The 24592-nt window shown below is 41.5% G+C and overlaps 2 protein-coding genes across 4 annotated transcripts in view; one reads left to right on the top strand and one right to left on the bottom strand.

Moving 5' to 3' along the window:
- brsk2a (BR serine/threonine kinase 2a) overlaps positions 1-1763 on the top strand; it is a 173400-nt gene extending 171637 nt beyond the window's left edge. For all 3 annotated transcript variants that reach the window (XM_044357351.1, XM_044357352.1, XM_044357353.1), the window contains one exon: positions 413-1763. In XM_044357351.1, the coding sequence (XP_044213286.1) occupies positions 413-585 (173 nt within the window). In that variant the 3' untranslated portion in view covers positions 586-1763. The remainder of the gene's footprint in view (positions 1-412) is intronic.
- A 1884-nt stretch (positions 1764-3647) lies between these two features.
- The window catches only part of abtb2b (ankyrin repeat and BTB (POZ) domain containing 2b), a 46206-nt gene continuing 25261 nt past the window's right edge, over positions 3648-24592 (bottom strand). The window contains exons 2-17 of the mRNA XM_044357222.1: positions 20974-21123; positions 17078-17288; positions 11202-11354; positions 10362-10527; positions 10096-10185; positions 9792-9893; positions 9410-9506; positions 8360-8495; positions 7649-7926; positions 7331-7509; positions 7094-7199; positions 6617-6719; positions 6407-6494; positions 6179-6247; positions 5125-5238; positions 3648-4903 (exon numbers count right to left, since the gene is read on the bottom strand). Of these exons, the coding sequence (XP_044213157.1) occupies positions 4670-4903; positions 5125-5238; positions 6179-6247; positions 6407-6494; positions 6617-6719; positions 7094-7199; positions 7331-7509; positions 7649-7926; positions 8360-8495; positions 9410-9506; positions 9792-9893; positions 10096-10185; positions 10362-10527; positions 11202-11354; positions 17078-17288; positions 20974-21123 (2276 nt within the window). The 3' untranslated portion in view covers positions 3648-4669. The remainder of the gene's footprint in view (positions 4904-5124; positions 5239-6178; positions 6248-6406; positions 6495-6616; positions 6720-7093; positions 7200-7330; positions 7510-7648; positions 7927-8359; positions 8496-9409; positions 9507-9791; positions 9894-10095; positions 10186-10361; positions 10528-11201; positions 11355-17077; positions 17289-20973; positions 21124-24592) is intronic.

Below are 24592 nucleotides of genomic sequence, written 5' to 3'. Positions count from 1 at the left end.
CGCTGCTATCACCTGCTACCAAGCCACTGATGATCCCAAATGAGTCTACACTAACACTATTTGCTGTCATTTCTAGTTTAAGATTGAATGGCTACTTGCACTCGTGTGTTTTCATTGGCTGTGCTGTGACATATGCATGGGTGCTCACACATGACGTAGTCCTGACATGGCTGCCCCAGCAGTTTTCATCCTGGCTGTGTCTGTCTTTCCTCCTCCTCCTCCTCCTCCTCGCCTCCGCTTGCTCTGTCTTTACCTGTAGCTGCGTCTCTATCCTGTGAACCCCATTGTTCATTAGATTGTTTGTTCTCTTTCTTCTCTCTTTCCCCCTTTTTTTGTTCTCTTTTCTTCCCGTCTGTGTACCTAGGCAGCCCATTGAGTAACTTCTTTGACGTAATTAAACAACTTTTTTCAGACGAGAAGAACGGACAGGTGCCCTACCCCTCTGGCACGCCCTCCAAGCACTGCCCCTCGCCCATGCACGTCCGGAGGCACGAGCCAGAAAATAATGACACCAAATGCCCCACTGCGGGCCACGACAGAGCCAAGTTGTCGGTGGCATCTTTGGGGACACAAGAGGAGTCTTAGACTGAGACGCTCTGTAGTTGAGCCAGTGCTAAAACCCATCCCAGTATCACTATAAACCAGTGGCACAGAGAGAATACTCTATCTGTACATAGCTAGATGTACATATTCATTTATGAACATTTTTTGTATAAAATGACTTTATATAGATAGAAATATATTGAGAGAATCAATGTGATATTTTACAAACAGCATACTGCACCTACATGACAAACGCACACTCCTTTCCTTCCACTCCACTCCTTTTCATTACCCCTCAGTGTCCACCATCACCATCCACCCTTCTACCCCAACCATCTAATCGCCTGTGGCCCTTGCTCTGTTTTTTTGCTCCCTTGCTGCTAAACTGTGTGATGACCTGACTTGTTTCTGATACCAGGAATTATCCAGAAAACCTATTAAGTTCCTCCTCCTGCTCCCTGCTCCGTTCGCCCTCCCTCGAACCACCCCTCCACCCCCACCGCCCACCCCCCGAGCGCGCCGAGAGAGACGGACATTTGTTGACGGAGGACTGCTTTTAGAGGTGTGCTGAGGGGTGGGGGAGTTACCATGGAAACAGACCCTTCATGCAGACTTCTACCTTCATCTCCCTCTGCGCCCCTTCTCCACCTCTGGCAGCCATCAGTAGAAGTAGATGAAAATACCTTTAGTGTTCCCCATCTTAGACACACAAAAACACACACATGTGCACAACTCATCCACACACATACCAATGAAACAAGAACGCACACGCGCACAACCCCCCCCCCAGCCTCCCAACCTGCCCCCTTTTCCTCTCTTTGAGCTCAAGGAGCTTTCATGAATTGGAAAATAAGCATTTTTGCAAAAAGACACTACATTCACAAAACATATACATGCATACACGCACAGGTCCAGTATGCACAGAAAACTCTGGGATGTATTAACAAGAACATGAACAACAACAACAACAACAACAACAACAACAAAAAGAAGACATGCAGATACACTGACTGATTCAGAGGAGGAGAGAAGGGGGAGGAGTTTTGTGGAAAGCCCAAACAGCTGACGCGGATGCTTGCTGGATTGTATTGTTTGCTTTTTAATATACTTTCTTTGAGAAGAACTGGGTTTAAAATACTAACTGACTTTATTAGACTTAATACTATTGCTGCAAACGGACTGGAATTGTGATTTCAGAGAGGAGCGGGGTGTGAGCAGAACAGGGCAGGGGGGCAGTGAGGGAGATGATATGATAGTATCGGGTTGGGGGGAGGGACGCGGGTGGGTATGTGGGGATTTAAAATGAATGATCTATTCTGTTGTACAGACTGATATCATTTCTTATGTAAAAAAAAAATGAAATGTCTAGTTGTGACACTATGTTTAGATACCATAGGGACAGGTTGGTAAACCTGCGCCTGCCACATAATGTTCTTTCAAATTCCTCTGTGTATTTTTGTTACATGATCATTTATGTCTTTGTTTGATTGACCTAATAATGATCCAAACATTCCTGTTTCCTGTTATCTGCAGCACTTTGTCTTTGGTTTTCCATCTATACCTCTCTCTTAGTCTCACTTACCAGCAGTAGGAGTAGAGGAACAAAAAAAAAAAAAAATTATGACGTGATAAATGCAATTGTGGATATTTTTGTATTTTTGTCCTTATTTATTAATGTTTGTTCATCTCACTGTTTCATTTCCTAATTTATTATAACTTGGCTATTTATATGAACAAAGCTGTTAGGTCAGTTGAATGTTATTTATTACCCTCTTGTGTGTTTGTAAATGGGGCAACATTTGAAGAAAAAATGAACTTTTTTTCTCTTTTGTTTTGGTCTGACTTTAACAGAATTATGTGAACATTGACAAGTCACAAACTCTCTTTTCCCTGACCTCACTGATGAGGGAAAGAGAACTTGTGGGAACTCTTGAAAAAAATTATTTACCAGTCATTTAAGAATGTAGACTTAGCCTCTTTTTGGAGAGGGAATATGCTCTTCTATTGATATTTGTCAGTTTCATATTATTGTGCGTGTAGGCCAGGCCTGAGGAGAAGGACACCACAGATCCCAATCTACTTCTTCTCGTTGTAAATAGACAGACAAACCGTGGGGGTTGATTGTCTTCTCAACCATGCTGGGGATTCCTGCTCTATGCTTTTAGCTTGTATTGCTGTGTGCATGTCAAACATGAGCTTTTCTTTGCATGGCTTTAGTGTTAATGTTCCATGCCAAACTCACTCCTTCTCTCAGCCTTCATCGATTCTCTCTCTCTCCACAAAACTACCTTTTAACGTTTAAATTCCCCCTCTGTCCCTAACTTTTCGCCCTCTCTGCTTTTATTTCTGGCCTTCTTTTTTTTTTTTTTTTTATTGTCCCCTTGCTCCCGCTGATCTTTCCCTTCCTCCTCCTCTTATCTTGTGCACAAAGTTTTTGAACAATGCTTCCTTTACTCTGTACCTCTCTGTGGAAGGCTCGGAGGTCTGGGCTGTCTCTACCTGTAGGTAGAAGAGGCACAGGGAGGCAGTACTACAAACACAAAGCAATACCCTATTGTTCACCCTCCTTTCTGTTTTCTACAATGGGAAGCTAGCAGCACTAAGGACATCTGATGATTCTGAGGCCCAGAGCGGTCTTTTTGACAGAGCAGGAACAAAACTGACTGATGTAATCCCCATATAACATAACTGTGAGCATCTTCAGTGCTGAAACAAATAAACTCATTCAGTTATGGTGTGTTTGTTTTTGTTCTCTGTGCTTGTACATGTAAGGGTAAGTGCAGACCCAAAGGAAATACTTGTGTTTTATCATGCATAACAGCCATATGGTAAGGGATTTGTAAATACTTAAAGAATAATAAGTGCAAATTTACTATTAATGTAGTGTAATTATAATCTTGCCTACCATTATTTTACTTTTCCTCATTTTAATTTTCTTCTTTATTACACGTGATGACTTTCATGTTTGTAGGTTTGTGCATTTGCAAGTCTGATTTGTCGTCCTGCATTTCAGGTAAGTCTATACCAACCCACACAAACAGATGGCAGTTAAATTGCTTGGGGTAGTTTGTGCCATTAAAAAAAAAAAAGAAAGGGCTTGTTTACCAGGTTTGTATATTTATTACAATATTCAGCAATAAAACAGACTTTTAGTCAGAATCCCATGTTGAATCCTGCTGTTGTACCTGTGTAGAAGCATTCAACCTCAGCATACATAAGCTTAATTAACTGTTAGGAGTGTACTTGTGTTGTAGAAACAACAGCTACCTGTACACAAAGCAAATTTGAAATAATAATATTAATAATTTGCTTGGATTAAAAACAAAATAAAAAGGGAACACCCTGTTAAATACTCTCACATCTTTTTCTTCTCATTAAATAGAAAATGTCCATCCCACTCTTCAGTAAGTGTTTTGTTTCTCTGGTCATACTTTTTAAAAAATAGAAAATAAAAACATACAGTTACATAGAAGGTACATTGGTTGGAGGCACCGAGTCTACCTCCTTCTTCCCACTCTGCATCATTAGTTGGAATGGAACAAAGCCAAAAGTCCAGCATGGCCGCCTCACGTGATTCTTGAATAGATGCTTCAGTCTATTGTCAGTTTGCATAATAGCTTCAGTCAGAACCAGGAGGGTGCCATTGATCCCAATCTTCCAAGGCAATTATTTCTTTGCCAGTTTTGTCCATTAGAGGGCAGCAGTGTTTTACAATTCAGAGCTCCCACCTGTTGCATCCATCTGTTGCTTCTCCATTTAAGCTTCCTGAGCTTTGGAGAAGAAGCATCACATTGTCCAATTTTCTTCTTCATAAACATGCTGTACACTGCAGTAATGTCAAGACTGAGTGCTCGGCACAAAATATGGAGCACTGAATTGTTCACAGAATAAAGTCTAACTGCTGCCAAATAACTCGCTGATCTGTGTCCCAGTGTCAAAGCACTGTGGAAGTTGCTAGTTATCAAAGATAGGATCAGATTTTACTACGAAAACATCTGTTCCCCAACCATTTAGACAACTGCTAGATATCTGATCCTGTATCAATGATAACATGAAACTTCTGCTCAAACTGCCACATTCTTCCACTTATTTCTGTCCTCTCTCCTCAGCATCTGTCCTGTTGTCCTCAGACTCGGGAGGAGACGTAGTGAGAGCGTAGTCGTTGTGCTAGGGTGGCCTCTAGCTCCACCAGAGGTGAGTCTCCCCGGCTGTGGACCAGCGTAGAAGTGGAGTTGCTCCCTTGTCGGACCGCAGGGGGTCCCAACAGCAGGCTCCTGAAACCCTCTCTCTCCAGCAGAGCAGGCATCTGCTGCAAGAAGTAGCCTTCACAGAATGAGCTCAGCTCCACCGAACCATGGACCTGTGATAAGAGAAGACAATTTATGGTCATATGTTTTTGCCGTATTAAAAAAAAAAAACTGCTATTAAGTGTAGAATGCAGTCCACCTCATCATGTAACATACTTTTGTGCATTCACCACAGGTGAGTTACCTTAGTTACACTGGCATATAGCGCAAAGCTCTGCTATAGAATAAAGCCTACATAATTGTACCATTTGAACCAGGCTTCTCAATGTGTTACCTTAGCTGTCTTGTAGATGCTGACTGCATTATCCAGGTTGATGTGCTGAGAACAGATAAGTTCACAGTGTCTTTGTAACGCCCCCAGCTGGAACAGACTAGCAGCTGACAACAACTGCAGGAGAAAACACAAGCAAGTGTTAACACTGGAGAAACACTCTGGCTTATATTTCATAACATGAAGAAGGCCAAGACTCGGATACAGCAGTGAAGGAAAATTCTGTTTGTTTTGGCCATTATTTTTATTAGGATTATTTTTGCTGAAAGGGGACGCATTGACACTGATAGAGAAGTCCACAGTTTAGCCAAATCATGTAAACCACGAAGCTGGACGTGAAAATGTAAACAATTCTTCACACATTAAATCAGTTTTATTTTTACTTATTTTATCAACTTTAACCTGCAAATAATACCGTTGCTGTGCATGCACAACAACACTATTGCTAGGCTAAAGGCTGGGCAGGAAGTTGCTGTCGTTTGTTGTGTGTACAGTGTACACACTTGTTACCCCCTGTGAGGCAGCTGGGTTCGCGAGATCATGGCATGCGACAACCCATCTTGTCAGGTTTCAAGTTATGCGCTTGTGTCCAAACCACCGGTGGTTTGGACCAATCAGTGTCCTATGAGGATTCTCGCATGATCTTGTGAATCCAGCTGCCTCGCAAGGTAAGACAGTGATGAATGGTGATAGACAGATGGTTCATCCAATCACCTGCCAAGTATTTTTTGAAAGTGCCCGCCCTTTTCCAAACAGTTTCCAAGGACGACTTCTCAGATGCGTGTGTGTAACAAACCATCAGGCGCATCAGGTTAACACACTTGTCCCACGTTCATTCATTTGATTCCAATTCAAAACATGCACTTTACTGTTCCAACAACATTATTTCCCCTGATAATGTTAATGGTGTTATAGTATTACTGAAGCATGTAAATTATACTGTCAACAGAGTTGAGATGTGATAATTCTATCATGAGAACGTGTATATATCATATCCCCTCATATCCCCTGGAAGGTGTAAAATGTTTCACACAACTACCTATTTAATGATTCTCACCTCCAACAGGTCAGACACATTAGTTTTCAGTGACTCCGTTCCTCCACAGTACAGGTATGACATCATCATCTGCAGAGAGGTGATACGGTCAGTACAGTAGTAGGTTTTGTTATACACAATAGGTGTGACTCCAGTTTTTTCTATCAATCTCGATTCACTGTGACCGACTAAATGACGGACTATTTAGGGAAGTATTTTTCAAAATCAGGCAATTAATATATTTGTTACCTGAAAAATGTTGTACTTGACATCACTGATCTCAATCTCCTTGTTGGGGCTTCCATCTGATCCAGAATTTGCCAGTAAAGACTTGAATCTACAGGAAAACAAATTTCTTTGTCAAAACCCTTTAAGAAAATATTTTTTAAATGACAACTGTATCTAAGTAGGTTAATGTACAGTATCATTATCTCTTCTGTCTAGTGGAACATATCTCACCTGTCAGAAGCTGTAATCAGCAGGACTCTGTGGCCGTAGAACGGTTTCCCTTCCACCACAAATGTCACATCTGACATCTCCTGGTTATTCAGAAAGTGAGGGTCTGTAGGAAAACACAACACATTCTTACAACTTTTGTTAAACAGATTCCTTGTAACAAGGAAATCAGTCTGAACACCTGGCCACAATTAGATAATCAATTGATTAGTCAGAAAGACTAAAATTATACATCATTTAAGCCATTTTTCAAGCAAGAATGCAAAACATTCCAGTTCCAGCTTCTCAAGTGTGAGGATTCATATTTGTCCTATGTGATTGTAAAGTGATCATGGTCAGTTGTCACACAATTTGATGATATCACTTTGGGTTTTCGGTAACTGTGATGGGCATTTTTCAGGAAGAATTAAGAAAATAATTGGCAGATTAGTCAGTAGTGAAAATAACTGTATATACACAGAAGAATAATTGAGTCCTCACCCAACTGTGCTGAGAGAGTTGCCCTCATCTCAGGGACAACTGGAAGGGGTGCTGGGCCAAAACAGTGACTAAAAATAGTCCCCAACTGCTGTACAATGGCATCATTCTGGGAGAAATGAAAGAACAGGGAGGAGGGCATTATATCACAACAAAACTACTTCCTTGCTTTCACATTTTATGCTGAAAATATGAAGAGGAAAATAGACAGACACGTGAAAGATTGAGTTAAATGTGTACCTTGGTGGTACGCAAGATACTGAACATAAGGGGCAGGCCTATGGTGACCAACTCCTCACAGTAGTCCTCTTCTCTGATGGTGGTGAACTCTCTGAGGAGGGAGAGAGTGACTCCTGCCCTCGACTGCTGCTGGGCACAACGCAGAGATTCAAGCCACACGTGCAGTTTCCATGGTACACCTGGTTAGAAAGAAGGGATTTATGCTTTAGTTAGTACTATGAAGGTGGAAAAAGAAATATTATGTAGAAAAAAACAGTAAAAACTAAAAAAAAAACCCTATAGTAAAAAGTGTCTATAGTAAAAAAGTCTGATAGGTACCCATAGCTCGTAGCTCCATGGTGACGTCCAGGTAGCCATGTTCTGCGCTGTAGTAACTGGCCTCTTGCAGAGCCTTCATCCTGGCCTTGCAGAGCCTGGGTATGCCCCCCTCGGGCAGGGCCCCAGGGCCAGAGGAAGGGTTAGAAATGGGGGAGAGAGGGAGGAAAGGGCAGATCCCAGCCTCCTCACCCTCCACCCCCTCAGCTAAGATCTCCTCCAGAGACAGGACATCCTCTTTGACTTGCTGGGGCTGAGTCAGGAGCTTTCTCAGCACGTTCCTGACAAGATAAATGGAAGGAAGAGGACATGGAAGGAGGGAGAGAAAGACAGAAAGAAGGCATGAAAACATTTCTAGGAGCTCAAATTGCAACATATTCATCCATTTTTGCGACCCTGTATGCTCCTCTCTGTCACCCTCACTGTGGAATGTGAAGTGTTGAGTCTATATTGTGTTCACACATACACAGAGTGAACAGGTGGAGAGGTTTATGCTACAAGTTAGTGTTAAGAGATAGATGGACTCTATAATGGAAGGAAATCCTGACCAAGCTTTTCATACTCTGATACTTTCTAGGTCATTCAAAGGGAGGAATCTCCCCTCAAAGCTCAAATGTAGACTTTCTTCGCTTAGCAGGCAGTTTGTCAGAGTGCTCCAGCACCATCTGTTGTGCTGTTTTCAGTGCTTTTCAGGTCAGAGTGATTGACGCATACCTGTGTCCATGTGCTGCAGCATGACTGAAGCAGTTCATGTCTTCATATAGGGATGATGTAAGGGCATTTCCATCGTGGGTCTTTGATAAGGGGTCAGCACCTCGTGCCAGGAGCAAACTCACCATCTCATAGTTGCCTGGGAGACACATAAACAGTCAATTACATACAGATACAGCTCTTAAACAGCCTTACATTTGATGTCATGGGACATTTTATATGTATTAATCATAAAATATCTTCATTGTATCCACAGCCATGCTTGTTAATGACCAATTCTCCTTGTGTATTTTTCCCACTGGACATCTTTTTGAATTCTCATTTGTTCTTTTATCACCCTACAACTATTAACATTTTATCACTTCATTTTCACTGCTTTTAGTGTTTTTATTGCTTATTTTGTAATACATTGCATTATACTCAGGATATCTTCTTTCTTGCTTTATTACACTTACTGCTGCAATGATGGAATTTGACCACAGGGACCAATGAAGTTTTATCATACTTTATTTTGCAGTTTCACACAAGCAAAGGCATTCATATTAGGCACTATTTACACACTGTCATTGCTGCTATGTAGAGCATGTGTCTCTTTCACTACAGCTATGTGTGGCTTTCGGATGATCCCGCAGAGGAATGCTGCCCAAGAGTTCTAAACAACCACAGACGGCACTCCTCTCCTCTCACCATGCCTTCATTCACCCTCTCATTTCCTCAGTCCTCCATCTAGTTTGCCATTTACAACCCAATCCTGTGCTGCTCTTGGTGCTCTTTTGGAAGAATAGCTCATGAATGCATTTGTGACTGATAATTGTGACAATTATGATTATTTTGTACTCAAAGTTACTACAGCGGCTCTTGTTCATTCACCTCCTCTCTTGCTTGACCCTCCAACAACCTCTGCTTACATAATTTAAAAGTAGTAATTCAGCTACCATAAATCAAGTCAGAGCATAGACCTACTGTAAGTCAGACAATTCTCTAGCATTAGCTATGCCTTTTGTCGTGTGGGTTTTTTTTTTGTTGTGTGTGTGTGCGTGTGTGTTGGCCCACCTGCTGCTGAAGCCAGCTGCAATGGAGTGTCTGCCGTGCTTTCCTGCCCATTGCGGACTGCGGCCCCCTCCACGTTGGCCCCTGCATCCAACAGGAGCTGGAGAGACACACCACATCTGTTATATTAAGCAATGTTTGACATCCTGTGACTCATTTATGGCCTGGCCTCTGACCTCACATTTGTCAATCCACTTTAGAAAGGTTTGCATCAGATCTACAGTTAACTTGGGACTATGTAGAACAACCAGCATTCATTGTGGATATACAGCAAGATATTTTGCCCTTGAGGAAAACTTAGAACAGGCATGCAGCATATCTATCGAGGGCTTTCTGTACTAGCTACATCTGGCGGCTACTACATATGTTTGTATGTGTTTCCAACCTGCACTACAGAGATGTGTCCATGCAGCACAGCGAAGGTGAGGGCTGCCCAGTGTCGACTATCGGGATGCACAGAGGGGTGCTTTGGGGAGCATGGTGGAACCTGACAGCACAGAGGAAATCAGTGTTACACAACGAGATCGCACTCAAGAAAACATTAAAAAATATACTCATCCCAGCCTCTTTGAACTTAAATGGTTTAAAAGTGATGTACTGCATCCACTGTGGGTAGATGTAGAAGTATACTTTATGTGCAACGTTTAAACAAATCTGTTCATCAGCTGCAACTGTTGAAGCATATTTACCGCCACGTCAAGGTTTGCCCCGGCATCTATCAACATCTGGACGAGGGCCTCATCTCCAGCTGCGCAGGCATACATCAGAGGGGTCATCCCCTGAGAGATCAACAGAAAGGAGGGGCATTGACAGATGAAAGAAGGGAAACAAATACATGAAGTGGTGCTTTAATATGATTGATGGAAGTCTTTTCTTATGCAGATTGCTGTAATATTTCTCTAAAAACACAGGGCAGACATACACACATATACACAAACAGACCGATGTTCCATACCTGGTCATCCATGCTGTTGACCCCGTCTGGCCCCAGCAGATCGATGGCTTGACCAATGAGATCTGTGCGTCCACAGTTGAGCATCCGAAAACCCAAGTCGAGGTGGAATTTGTCTGTGGCAGCTTTGGAATCCAGGCGTTTGAAGGAGCTAAAGCAACACTCGGGCCTGATGGAGACAGACAGACAGAGAAAGAGAGAGACTAAATAACCAGGTCACTATCAGTTTTTGAGAGCTCTCTTGCTGCTAGCTATTTATTTGGCCCAGTCTGTCAGTCTGAAGAAACACTTTTCTTCTCCACAAAGAAAAATAAAACATAAGACATGGAGAGATACAAGAGTTTGTTTCTAGCATGTTTTCACTCTTAAGAAATGAGTGTATACTTCATGAACAGGTTAATGAACCACATTATAGTCATTGAAGAGTCATTAATCTACTGTATGCAGGGTGTAATTGTTAGTGGAATATTATATTCCATTTCTGCCAAGTCCGTTCCACTAGATGCCACTAAATTCTACACACTGCAACTTTAAATTACAAGCATATATTTCGTGGATTAAAGGAAAAACACATTCAGCACCGTCTTCTTTTTTTTTTCTTTTAAACTAATTAGAATGACCTTATGAACACAGGTTCTTTGTCATGGCTGATGAGAGGCAAGTGACCAGAGTCAAGAAAAGTAAAATTAAATCTGGTCTCTTCTGAGGACATTGTTGAGGTTCTTATTTTAAATTACCAGCAGTTACAGATGTTCAGATATAGCGCACCGTGTCCTGCCTTTTATAAGCACTCATATCACTGTTTGTACTTTTAAGTGGCCAGGACAGTGTGTTCTCATTTACTTCAGCTGTCTTGGTTCACAGTCCAGTCCTGGAAGGAGAAGTCTGGCAGTCTGTCTGACATCATCACTGTCCACCAATAGGCTCTTGCGATGCTCAGCGTGAACTATGGCCACTCTCATCCACTCCATCAGAGGCGGCAGCAACAGGAATGGCCTGTGAAGAGAAAAGATAATTAATTCCAGTTCAGTCTACTTATGTGCTTGGGACAATTTGCATCAATACTGAAAATCTGTAACATCTACGCTAGGTAACAGACATTTGTATCTAACTGTCATGTAAACAAATTTAAACCAGTGAGTTCACGTAAGCTCTCTCCAATAAACTATCAGGCTGTGTGGGAGAGTGCTATCAGTGTGGAGTATAAGATTTGTTCAGCACTTATGATTCAGTGATGCTGAAAGAGACAACATAAACTATCTTCAACTAGATGACTAGTGTGTGTCTGGCAGTACTTCCCCTGACCCTGACTAGTGCACAGTGACTCATCTTTAAACAAACACCAACATGAACACTGCACAGAGCATCTCACCTCTACTGATTACATATACTTGCCAGTTCTTACACATCACATGCAGTCATAATTCTCCTTTTAAGTCATCATACACGAAAGCACACACTATTATTGACAAATGTATACCTTTATGACTCATAAGTGTTTGTTTATGGGTTACCAGGTTGTGAAGTGAAACTTTCTTTTCCAGTAAGATGTCATATGAGATGAGAACTGTGACTTCATTTGAGCTGTGGTTTGATAAACAAAACACCGAAGTGGCTTCTGAATAATCAGCCTATTTTTAAACCAGCAGGGCAGAATCGACTATCTACAGTAAGGGGGCTAAACAAAGGTGCAGCACACTGACATTGTTACTGCTGGTTTCTGAGATCTTAAACAAAAAACAAGACAAGGAAAAGCGAATCAACTGAAACTAAAAAGGAGATAAAAATAGGAGTGACAGACAAAATTGACCTGAAACCTGAGGGGACAAGAGAAAATGTCATTAATCGTGGTGAAGCATGAGAGTAAACATCAGTAGAGGAATAAAAGAGCAGAAAATGAGGTGTACTGTGGTATTTGTGAATGTGGCATTCTGAAAGTCATTTAAGATAATGTGATTGCTCTCTTTACGTCTCTCCTCTCTGTGTTTTTCTTTTGTTTTTTCATTGTCCTCCCCTCACACCTATTCTTCTAAATCCCTTTAGAAACCACTGGTGATATGGTTATCTGTAACGCCACGTCTAGTCGGTTATCTAGTCTTAATCCCTTCTTGTCTATATGCTTTTCTCTCAACATATGGGCATAGAATGTGCCTGTGAACAATGACACATTATTGTGAATGGTATTGTTTGCTTTTGATCCTAACAAGCTTCAGTCGGAGCGTGTTAATGATTGTTTGAACACTGCTGCTGTGTTCTCATGAGTTACTAAACCGCCTTTCTCCTGCTGTGATGTTATTCTTAGCAGTGGCTTCACCTTTGTTCTGAGGAGCTGCAACCACTCCAGTGCATATCATGAATACAGATGGAGGTAAAAGCATGAGCGGTATACAGCATATATCACTGTAGTATGCATGCTGTAAGGATCCAAGCTACTGTTAATGAGCACTGGGACCCCCGTAGTGCCATTTATTCTCCTCATTGTGTTTACTTTAAGCAGCGACCTATAGAACAGCTCCTTCTGTATGACAGCACTCTCATTTATTATCTCTTTGTTAACAATGTATAACGTTAAGTGTATATACTCCTTTTATTTGAAGGTTTCAGAAAATAAATGTCAAAAACTTTTTATAACTGGACAGTATAAAAAAGCAAATACCAGGAAGAAAGTTGCTGAATCACTGTTAGTAAAGCAGAGAATAAAACATGTCTTTTTTAGACAATTCTGTATTAGTAGTTAATAACTGTATTGCAGACACTGTAGTGTATTTAAGCCCTTAAAATAGCTTCAAATAACTATGTCTCAAACTTTTTCCTCATAATTTAAAAATCAGCAGATACCCTGCTGTTCTCTGTTTCTGTCTATTTTATCTTCTAGCTATTCTCTCAGATGTTGTTTCAATACTTTATCAGTCAGTGATCAGTCAGGAGGAGGGACCCTGCTGTCACCCATGCGTGACAGTTAACAAGCAGACAAGGAGCTAATGGTCTAGAGGAGGAGTAAGAGGAGGGGGTTGTTAAATGGGGTTGATGGGTGCACATAAGGAGGGTTTGAGTGTTAGGGAAACGGCTGGGAGGCAGGTGTGGTATGTCAAAATGAAGAAGGGGGTTGGGTGGCAGTTTTTGGCAGTTTGGGGATAGTGCCAGGGGTGTAGAGTGATAAGAAAGCTGTGTTTCTGAGGAGAGGAGGAGCAGTGGGCTTGGGAATCAATGTTATGCCCCTCTTAATGAGCTCCACTCAACACAAATTGGGCTGTGTGTGTCTGTGCATTCGTGCATGTATATGTGTCTGTCTGCCTGAATGCCCCAAGGCATCCGCCCTGCTACTTTACTGCATGCTTGCTTCCAGGCATGCACGGTGCACTGGCACTAATCCAGAACTAACACAGCTCCAATCAACTGTATCCAGCTTTTAACACTTAATGCTCATTGATCCATCAGAGAAATTTCCTCTGTTGTCCGCTTTAACAATCAGCATTTCGTCGCCTGTGTTTTAGTGTGTAAAAGAATAAAAATTCCAATCTCTGCATAATAACCGAGGTAATGTTTTTCCTTCCATGACCTGAAGTTGTGTTTCCCTACAAAATACTCTCAGCTGTGGTTTTATACCAGTTAACCTCTAATGTTGTTTTAAGTATATGTGTGTGCAAATGTACATCTTCGCAAATCAAGCGAGGCCACGTGTGTGTATACACCTTTGCCAGTGGCCCACCGCTACAGACAGATGGAGCATGTCTCTACCATCACTCATGCTGTTTTGGCCCCTATCCCACAATTCATTTTTCTCCTCTACCTCCTCGTTCTTCTATCTGGACTGCCTCCCCCATACATCTCCCATCTGACCCCTGTATCTGGGTTATGCCCCTCAGCCTGAAACACAAACTTCAGCTTCATCAGAGAGTCAGTGCAACATCAAAGCCGGGATGCCTGTTAACACTGAAACTAGATAGCACTTCTGGGTAGCCTACTGACCCGACATGTTAAGGCTACACACTGAGAACAGCGGGATGTAGACATACACAGACATACATAGACAAACTCTCCCACACATGTGCACACAAGCACATGAACATATAAATGATAGCTCTGATTCATGGCGTCTTTCTCAACACCACCTGGCTGGTCATAAAATGACAGTCCACTCAAATTGCGGTCAGGTGTGTTGGAACTCTTACTTGTCCAACATGAAAAGCACAGTGTTTTCTCCACAGGAGCCAATATTATACATTTTACACTGGCCCCATATGTTCTGTGTGTCCTTTATCCTGAAGCCAATGTTATTGACTTCACATGGAACAAACTTCAATCAGGTCTTAAAGCAGACCCCATCATGGGCTGAAAAGGGTCAAGGTTAACCACTGATCTAGAGTCAGATTACTCTCATAAAGGCTCCATAAGGGTGGGGGTAACCATATCTGATGTATCTGGGGTTAGAAATAACCTCCATCAGCTACTTCTTATCACTATAACACATCTATCCATTAGTGCTCCCTTCCATCTCCTGGAGGAAACAGGGACTGGTGTGGTCTGTTCAGAGCAATGCTTCTTTTTGATTGAAAGTGATTTTCACTATTTAAATTATTGGTTAATAACTTTCATTACTGATAAAAGTTGTATTTTTCTACACTGAGGTATTTAGCCACACATAAATTGGTGTTTGTACTCCCAAACTGACAGCAGTCCAACACTCCAATACAACATCATTACTCACAACTACAGCTAAGCACTAGGTTTAAAGGATCATAACAAAAAGGGCGTCTCTCTTATTTTTGAGGATTCTGCAATAAGGCTTTCACCAGGCTCCATATAATGTTTGATGATGTGGCCCACACAGATTTGGTGGTTTTGGGTTTCCACCAAAAAGATTTTATAAAGCTTTCAATACAGGGTGAGCCAGAGAGATGGAGAGGCCCATTGAGGGAGAGAAGTCTGTATCATTACCAGGTGCTAACATTGTAATCAAAACCAGGTTTACACTGTTCTACTCTACAACCTGAGTCTGCCCTGTATACCAACATTCAGACACTGCACATAGTCACACACACAAAAACATATATTAAAATGAACAGACAGAAAGTTAAACCAATACATTTCTAGAAAGAACATAAAATGTTGCAGATGTTACAAAATATACAGTATAACAGGATGCTAAATCATTTCATCCTGCACACATAAAGCAGGCTGATATACACCCAACATTAAAAACATCTGAAGACTTGGAAGAAAGGCCAAGATGATGAAAAAGAGGGGTGTATTTTTGCTGTTCTATTCTCTTTGATGCTAATGAGGAGCCCACCTTTGCTCACTCACACTGTGTCTGTTCATTATTACATGAATGGGAGCCAGCTGGCTCTGCACGCATTAGTACGTGTGTGTGCGCACATATACGGTGTGTCTGGATAAGAGAAGATGCAGATTTGGCTGATTTCATCACAAAAACTTTCATGTAACTGTGATCATCTCACAGATGTCATGCCCTCATCATAACCGTCATAACCTAACAATCACAAACACATGAAGTAGAGGATATAATATTAAGTGAGAAAAATACACACACTCACACACACACACACACACACACACATACATTAAACCCACTTGGCACAGCAAACTGAGCACACACTTCAGACGGAGCTGCATCCCACTTATATGCTTGAGTGCTACCTTTAGACAGGACTCCATACATCAATTCAAAAAGTGTAATTAACCTTTACACATACGAGAGCAATTTCCACTGACATTTTTAACATATAGTTACTCTGGGACACACACACACACGTGTCTGGTGTGTCACACAGATGTGTGGGAAGCCTGCAAGCGTTTTTCTCCCATAGACTCACACACTCAAATTGTAAATAATAATGTTACCTTAACTGACTGCACATAATGTATCTCTAACATTTCTTTGGACTGTTTAATATCACAACCGTAAACTCCTGTTAGCACATGTCATGCAACTCAATGTTTTAACATGTTTTATGAGTTCACTTTAGAAGAAAAGAGTCGTGACTTAGTGTTAAGAAGCAACGATACTCCATCAGGACTGATTGTTGGATGGTGAAACAGCTTCAGACAAAGTCGAGAATTATCAGAATTGTTCTACAAAGGCAAACCAAGGAGGATCAGAGGAGTCCCCAACAGAATTACAGGCCATTAGCACCTCTTAAAATCCCTTAAACCACCAGTCTTTAGCCTAATTCACACTCTAAATGTGCAATTCACCCTTTTATCAGACCAACGTTAACACCTGGAAGCTCTAGGTTACCTGTAATTTACCTCAAGAAAATGAACACTTATTGAGGTGTTAATTTCACCAGAGGGAAATGGGATTAGGAATGGCTGAGAAAGAATGATGGTCTGCAAAAGAACTGTTTTCATGATTAGAACCTATTTGTTAATTTCTGGTTGTGGATGTTGGTGTATTTGAGTTTGTGTATTTGCAATGGCAAGAGTGCTGGCATTAATTACATTCCTGTCGACCTCATGAGCCAAATCTAATTTTCTAATTAGGGGTGTTATCAAGAAAATTGAATAAACCATAGCCTACAATTAAAGAAAGGAGAAGCAGTACTACTATGAAACACATTTTCTGATCATGGCTCCCAAAACCAAAATGGAAAAACATACCACCGTCTGAGATTAGATCTGTTATTTTACTGTGCCTGTGATACACTTCTGGAGAGCATCTAAAGCTCTCTGGTCCGGTCATGCATGACACCCACCTCTCTTTACTAAGTGCCATGCGTGGGGGATCTAAGTTGGGATTCTCCATGGACTCCATTTGGGGGCAGCGCAGGAAGTAGTAAAGGGTGTGGAGGGCATCAGGCGACCAGGACACGGGCTGTTGGGGACGGGCGTGGCGAGCTGGGCTCAGCCCCGGGCGCACTGAGCTCAGGCGTTGCATATGGTGCATTGCGCGGGACACCAAGTCACCTGGAACAAAGGAAATATGTTGTATCAGGGTTAGATGGTTTAGAAGATATCTGTTATTATTAACAAGTTAGTTACGCTTGCTCATTTTATTTGTTCAGGTTTTTAACACAGTATGGTAATTTAAAAGTTCCCTGGGGAGGTGTACAGGCCCTACACAAATGCCAAGTGGCACATAAAAAAACTGAAACCATAACAAGAATTCTCAGTGCTCAGAAAAAAAACCCTGTGGGCTTCCAGTCAAACCGGATTTCCCCTTTTCCTAAACCCTCCTTTACTCATTACTCTCCCTCCATGTCTCTGGTGGTATTTGCCATTAGCAGTGTCATTATCAGAAAACACAGCCAGACGGCCAGTCTAAATAGCCATTCATCTTTAATCACTGAAGGAGTTAATAGGCTGACAGACAGTAAAGCAGGCTCTAATGAATTGTTCAACTGTTTCTGTGTTGTTGCCGTTTAATTATGGCACTCAGCCCTAAAAAGGTGGATGTCAGTCACATAATAAAAGCAAGGTTCTGTATCTATGCTTAAGTTTTGTAAAACGTCTAGACTACCAGCTGTGTGGAAATATGCTGCTTATCAGAGGATTCGTCCTCCCACACTGTGAGCTAAGCAGACAACCACATTACTGCGCCTTTTTCCTGAATTTACAGCATAATATTTATTAAATTTAACAGTAGACAGGACACAGAAGACATAAGAGGGTGTAACAAGTAGAGTGTGTGGGTAACTATTGCGTGGCCATGCGTGTCAGAGCAGAAGAGGAGTAGACAAAATATCAGTCATCTCAAGGAGGAGATGTGGAGGAGGGGCGTGAAGGAGGGAGGCCAGGTCGAAACTTAGGATCGTGTAACGCTCATTTAGCATAATTACCCCTGGGTTAATTTCTAACCAGATTACCGTGAGTGGAAGTCTGCACTGAGGCCAAGGCTGGGGATTTCAGCAGTGTGTATGCGTATGTGTGTGTCTATATAAAGGGGTTTGGAGTACTTCGAGGGGGGTTAGATTTGGGAAACCCTCCCAAAACAGACCCCACTTACAGCTGAAGGGCCTCCTTTGTGTTAACCACCATCAGCAGTCCCTCCAGGAGGTCTCCCAGGAATTCTTACCCAAGATGGAGAGCCTCTCCCTGGCTTTCCAGCACATATTGTGCCCTGAGGCTAAACTAAGCTCCAGGGGTCAGGAGGATATGAAATGGTTCATTCTTAGATTACAGCTTATATTGGAGTCCTTGTGGAGGCCTGGAAGTGAATAAACTGTGACCATTCTGCTTTTTGAACACATTTTAACAAACTGTGCCAATTACAGGAAAGTCAAAAGATAAAAAAATCTTTTAGTGATCAAGGTAATTAGAAGATGTAAATTATACCGTCAGTCAATTCAACACAAACAAGTTTTTATCTGGACTTTTTGTGACCCCAGAAGGCTAATTGGCTTTACAGGCTTTAGAAATAAAGCTCATTTTATTTTGGGTAAGTCCAATCTTGATCTTTAATATTTCCCTTTAGTGAACAGGATGGTCACATACTCACAGTTTCCCATAGCTGGTGGAAGACCACTGCAGAGCTGCAAATCAAACATTCAAAGGTGTCTGAAGGGAACGTTCACAGTCAGGCTATTGGTTACACTATATTTCCAAAACTTCTGGATATTTAGTTGAAACGTCCAGTATCCTGCCACCCATTATCCATCATGTTTATGTATGCTGTGTGTTTGTGTGTCTGGCCAAGTCCGGTCTAGAGATTCAGCAGGACTGAGCAGCTTAGTACAGATGCTCCTGTGTCTGCCTGGTCTCCTGGGCTCAGATCACAGTGCCAAGCCCTCTCTGTTTTTGTTGTGTGTACACGTATCGGTGAACACATGCCTGTGTGTGCGTGTGTTTGTAGGCGCGAATGAGTGTGAAGCATGCCAGCCCTGCCCAGACCAGCCCAGCTTCACACCACCAGAGAGAGATGTGGCACAAAGAGTCCACTGAGCAAGTCGGAGAAAGAGTGTGTCTGTCTTTCAGAGTGCGTGTGCACTTTCTTAATGCCTCACTAACGACGGTGGTGTATGAACGTGGCCTTGTGCAGGAGGAACAAATGGCAGAGTGTTAGCTCATTTGGAGATGGAAACCTATCCGCACTCTCACCAACACTAACCTCCATCCCTCCTCCTCTCTCAGTGCCCTGACAACCTCACACTTCACCTCTCTACCTTTCCATCATTTCCCCTGACCCCCCCCCACCTACAAGCCACAAATCTAAACGCTGTTTTACCCACTACATACTCCTTCCTTAAACTTAATCCTCTACCTTTCCTACCTCCTTCCCTCAGTACCCCCTCTCGTCTAGTCCTGGCTCTTTTTCACTTTTTAATGACCCTGATTCCAGGGCACCGTCACTGCCAACTCCATCACAGTCTCCAGTTTAAACAGACCACAGTTACAGTAGAGTACAGAATGATTGAGCGAGTGTGTGCCTGTGTTTACCAACCTAAATCCGTGTGTGAGACGTTGGTATCAAGTACTGGTGATATTTTCATTCTATATGACAAGGAATCTTTCCAGTGATTCAAACCTAATGGTTGGAAAAAAGCCCCGAGAAGGCCCTCACTACTTAATAGCTCTGACCAGTCCATCATTGTAAAAGGACATTTAAATACAGCAACCATCAACCCTGTTCTTATATGGGACTGAAACATGAACTTTGGCCGACAAAGTGTTCAAAGCTGTTGTAAAATACCCAGTAAGCACACCATGAGTATACAGTACTGCCTATAAATAAAGCAAGCCCCCTAATAACATTTTAAATGTATTATGTATACACAATTTAACATTGTCAGAGGGATCATTTTAAAATGTATTTTAAAACTTCACAGGCAGCAAAGTTCCTTAAACAAACCATTCGTCTCTTTTAGTGGCCAAGTAACTATTAAGCGGACATGGGAATGAGAGCCAGACTTCTTTTTTTTCTGATAAAACATGCAGACAACCAGGAAAACATCGTCTAAAGACTGAAATCAGGCTTCACAGAGAAGAGGTACAGCTACATCCTGACTGACAGCTGACAGATTAGAGTCTGAGACAGGCTGTCCACATCTTTTTTTGACTAACTTGACGGAGGGAGAAAAGAAAAAAATAAAAAATAAAAATAAAATTAAAAAAAAAGATTGATGTGCATTGTTTGGTAAAAAGGCAAGCAAAGAGGCAGACAGCAAAACAGACGAGGGACAGACAATAAACAATCAGAAGCATTATCGCTTTATTCTCCAGAGCTCCATGTGTAGATAAACTATTCCCCTGCTTATTTATAGCGTAGTGGACATTAGACAGCTTTCACTATGAAAGGCACAAGATGGCACTTGACAGGCTGATAAAGTAATTATATTATCTCTATATTATCTCTGTTAGGCTCTTAACTACACTTGGCTGTCTCAAGTATCAGTCTTTTGGGCAGAGGAAAGGTTCCCTGTCTTCCAGAGCACAGTGGGAATAACAAGGTGGAAGTGTTCAGTAAGTTGTCAAGTATTTAAAAAAATATGATAAATCATTTCTGGGATTTTTTTCAAATCTGTAATAAGAATAATGATTTTTAGCTTCACTGGTGTTCCTTAATGATTGTTAAAAAAAATCTCTGAGGAATTGAATAAATTAAACATATAATGTGAAAAAGTCTGGACCACACACACTATTCATGTTCACTCACTGAGTTCTGAGATGCTGCCCACACAGGTAGCCAGCAGGGACTGTTCCAGCGTCCTCAGCTCCAGCTGGGCATAGGCATCCTCCCTGCAGTCCACAGACGTCTGCTGGTTCTCTGTGTAGGGACTGAAATGCGCCGGGAGAGACAAAACCCCTACGGAGACAAAAACAGAGAGAAAGGAATTTATGATTAATATGAAATGATTGTGAGGATTGCCAACAAACCACCATAACTTCTATAACTGTTGCTTTCTGCACTGCTCCTACAGAAGTCCCAAAACAATCGCTGGTGGTATTTACATAGTGTATTTGTAATCCTGGTAACATGTAACCCACACCGCTGAGGGCAAACAAATACACAAGGGAATGTCAGCCTTGCTCTCAACACATTCAGGAAAATAAACAAAGCACATAATGACATCAGGCTAATACAAACAAAACAAACGCATTAGACAAAGGCAGAGGCCTCACAGAAAGGAATACCAAGACAGACTATGATGAAAATAAGAATTCATTGTTACTGCGGGTATTTACTTCCCTTTCATATCATAGACATTATACAACATATACTACACATACTGCTTAATGTCCACACTGCCGATACTTTGCAAAGGTCTTAAGAAGCTAGTAACATATGGTTACGGTAGATAAATGATGATATGACTGCAATATCTGGAAATAGTCAGTAAGATGAAGGGTTGGTATGTGGATCATTAATCAACTGAGTGCTGAAGGGGTCAGAGACCACCAGCTGCTCAACACACCGACCCAACAACCCCTCTGACCTTTTTTTTACACTACCGTACGCACAGATGAAGAAACAAACAAAATCAGGTTACAGAATAAGGAGGATTTGCTATTTGTTCAGCATCCGTCACAAAGAAACAGGAGGAGGTCGGGATAAGTTTAAAGGGTGTGACGGGACACAAGATCCATTTGTAATACTTTGTCATACTTGTTAAAGGAATCAGTTCAAGTGAAAAAATCTGCCACTGTAAATAAAGCTCCATTTCTACATTTAATACTATAAGCCAATGATGTGAAACAGTTTAGCCTAAAATAATAAGATTTCATGGTAGTTTGAGACAAAATCACTTATTAAAATACTACGTCTACTGTGATGGCTATGGGGTAACTAGTGTCAATCCAGGATTTATGTGGTATTTCCTCATCAGATAGACTGCCTGGAGATCCAGTTAGCCCAACCCAGCCATTTCTGAGAAACTGAACGTGTTAAGTTTTGTTATTAGTCAAATTAAGCTAAAATGAAAGAGGATTGTATGTGTGAGGAGTATCACTTACCTCCCTTTATAAAATCTATAAATGATGAGTTATGTAACGGTTAAACACCAGGTTTGCTCTTTTATTGTGCATGACAGCTGGTTGTCAGACTAATTGCTGGTGAGGAGATAACATCATTCTTACATAACCCAGAAATGTAATCCTGTTCTTTCGCTGCTGTGCCCACTTGTGATTATTGTTCACCGACTAAAATGGATAGAAAGTTGGACAAGAGTGCCATTTCTCTGCCTGCTGGTGACTCTCTGCTAGCTTTCATTGGATTCGGCTGCTTTAACTAGGAGTAATATGTGGTTGCTTAAGGTGAACAGTGTGCTGTTAGCTACTGTGCAGCTAGTTGACCTAGGTGAACATGATTAGCTGCCCAAAAGTTAACCTTTATTTTGGCTTCTGAATCTGAGGTGAGCTCTCTGCCAAGCCAGAGGAAATGAGTGGGGGATGGCTGTGGATAGTAAGGAGAAATAAGAAGAGGATTGGTGCAGGTTTGTGATTTATTTACAAAGCCTGAGGAAAAAAAAGCCTCCTCATCTTCCACTCTTCCCAAAAGGGAAAAGATGGGCTACCATCCCTAAAATGACATTCCCATGTGCTTCCGGCAAGCTGTGTCCTCTCATTGGAATCTGTGAGGGACGCTGAAAAAAAAAAAAACGCTGATGTGGGTAAAAAAAAAAAAAAAAATCCCATCATTTTATACATCATCATCTTACTCTCCCATCTTATTATTCCTTTTTAGCACCACATGATGTAAGGATATTGAAGGGCAAAAGACAGAATATTTTATAACCAGTAGTTAACCAATACACTTTTTTTCACAGAATACTGTCCTGCCCACAAACATATTTCTGCATCATATGATTTAGTCATAACTCTACAGGAGATGAGACTAAATTTAGTTACAGTAAATGAGTCCTGTGCAATTTCCAAAGGTCAACATAGCAGTTCTAAAGCTGGCACACACTTCCAGAAGATATAGGACTGGCCCAAAATTGACAACCAACTAAGTATGGATACAGTTTCTAAGTATACACAAAGCTCAGTAAAGGCAATATTTGAGAATGACAATTATAACTTATCCGAACCTCACCCGTGCAAAGGGTGGAGGTGGAGCTTATGAAAATCTTTGTATGTTGTCTGTCTGACTTGGCTAGCAGATTTGTTCCTTTTATAATGCAGGGTTTATGATAAAAGAGTAAGTCTCTCTGATACATCACATTGCCACACACACACACACACTGTTTTGTCATGCACACAACAATAGCCATCACAGCCTGATTTGTAACACAGTGTCAACTGTGTATTGACACAAGCACACACGATATTTATTTCTTTATTTCACAATAAAGAATGGCTAATCTATGAGACAGGTAAAGTATTAGACTGCATGCGCATGTGTTTATACAATAGGCTGTTTATGAACTGCTCCATAAAGACACAGAGAGGGGAATATTATTGCTGAATTGCATTTCTCAGTAGAGAGATACATGTTACATGATATGTTGATTTCCTAAACACGAAGCCAAAGAAAAAGTCACTTCAATCTAGAGCGGTGCAATAAAGATACTGTATGTTCACTCCTGCAGAGTTATGCTGCCTAAGGGAATCCAGTCTGATACAAAAGTGTAAATCCATCTCTCTCTTTCTCTCTCTCACTCTCTCTATCTCTCTCTCTCGTACTTTCTCTGCACCATCTGACGTACTTTCTCTGCACCATCTGACTTGTAATATGTGCTGACTCCCCATTCCAATACAATGGAAACGGCTGCCTCTAGCAGAGTACCAATGCTACAAAGAACATGTGCGTCAGACAAACAAACTGTACGCAAGCTTAAACACATCCCTGTGCACTCACTCAAGCACAAACTTACACATACCTTTGCCGCTGTGCATATACAGTATTCTTACATACACTTCTTCTTTTCAGGTGTTATATGTATATATATATATATGTAGTCATTATAACGAGGGCCTTGCTTTTGCAACTTGTTAATCATTCATTTAAATGACATTGAGCACAGCACACATAAATGTTGGTGAAGCATCTGGAACTCTAACACTTTTACAAGATCTTGTGTGAATGTCTTTTTCCCCACCATTATTTTGTAAAGGCCTTGGTCTATCCTTTCATAGCGATGGCTGCATACTCGACAGACTTCTCACTTTATTGTGATGACTTTCATGCTCTGTATACTCTCCTTAACTGCCTCTCGGTGTATATACTACTGTATTTTATGGCCACCATGACAGGGTAGTGGGTGTTACTGTATGTGGAAATGGGCCTCTGGGATTTATTGTGTTATCCTGACTTTTCCTTTTATATAAGCACT

This window comes from Thunnus albacares, chromosome 7 (assembly GCF_914725855.1).
Source record: "Thunnus albacares chromosome 7, fThuAlb1.1, whole genome shotgun sequence".
In the NCBI taxonomy this organism is placed as follows: Eukaryota; Metazoa; Chordata; class Actinopteri; order Scombriformes; family Scombridae; genus Thunnus; species Thunnus albacares.
The sequence above is the reverse complement of the archived record's forward strand: the minus strand, read 5'-3'. Positions and strand labels throughout refer to the sequence as shown.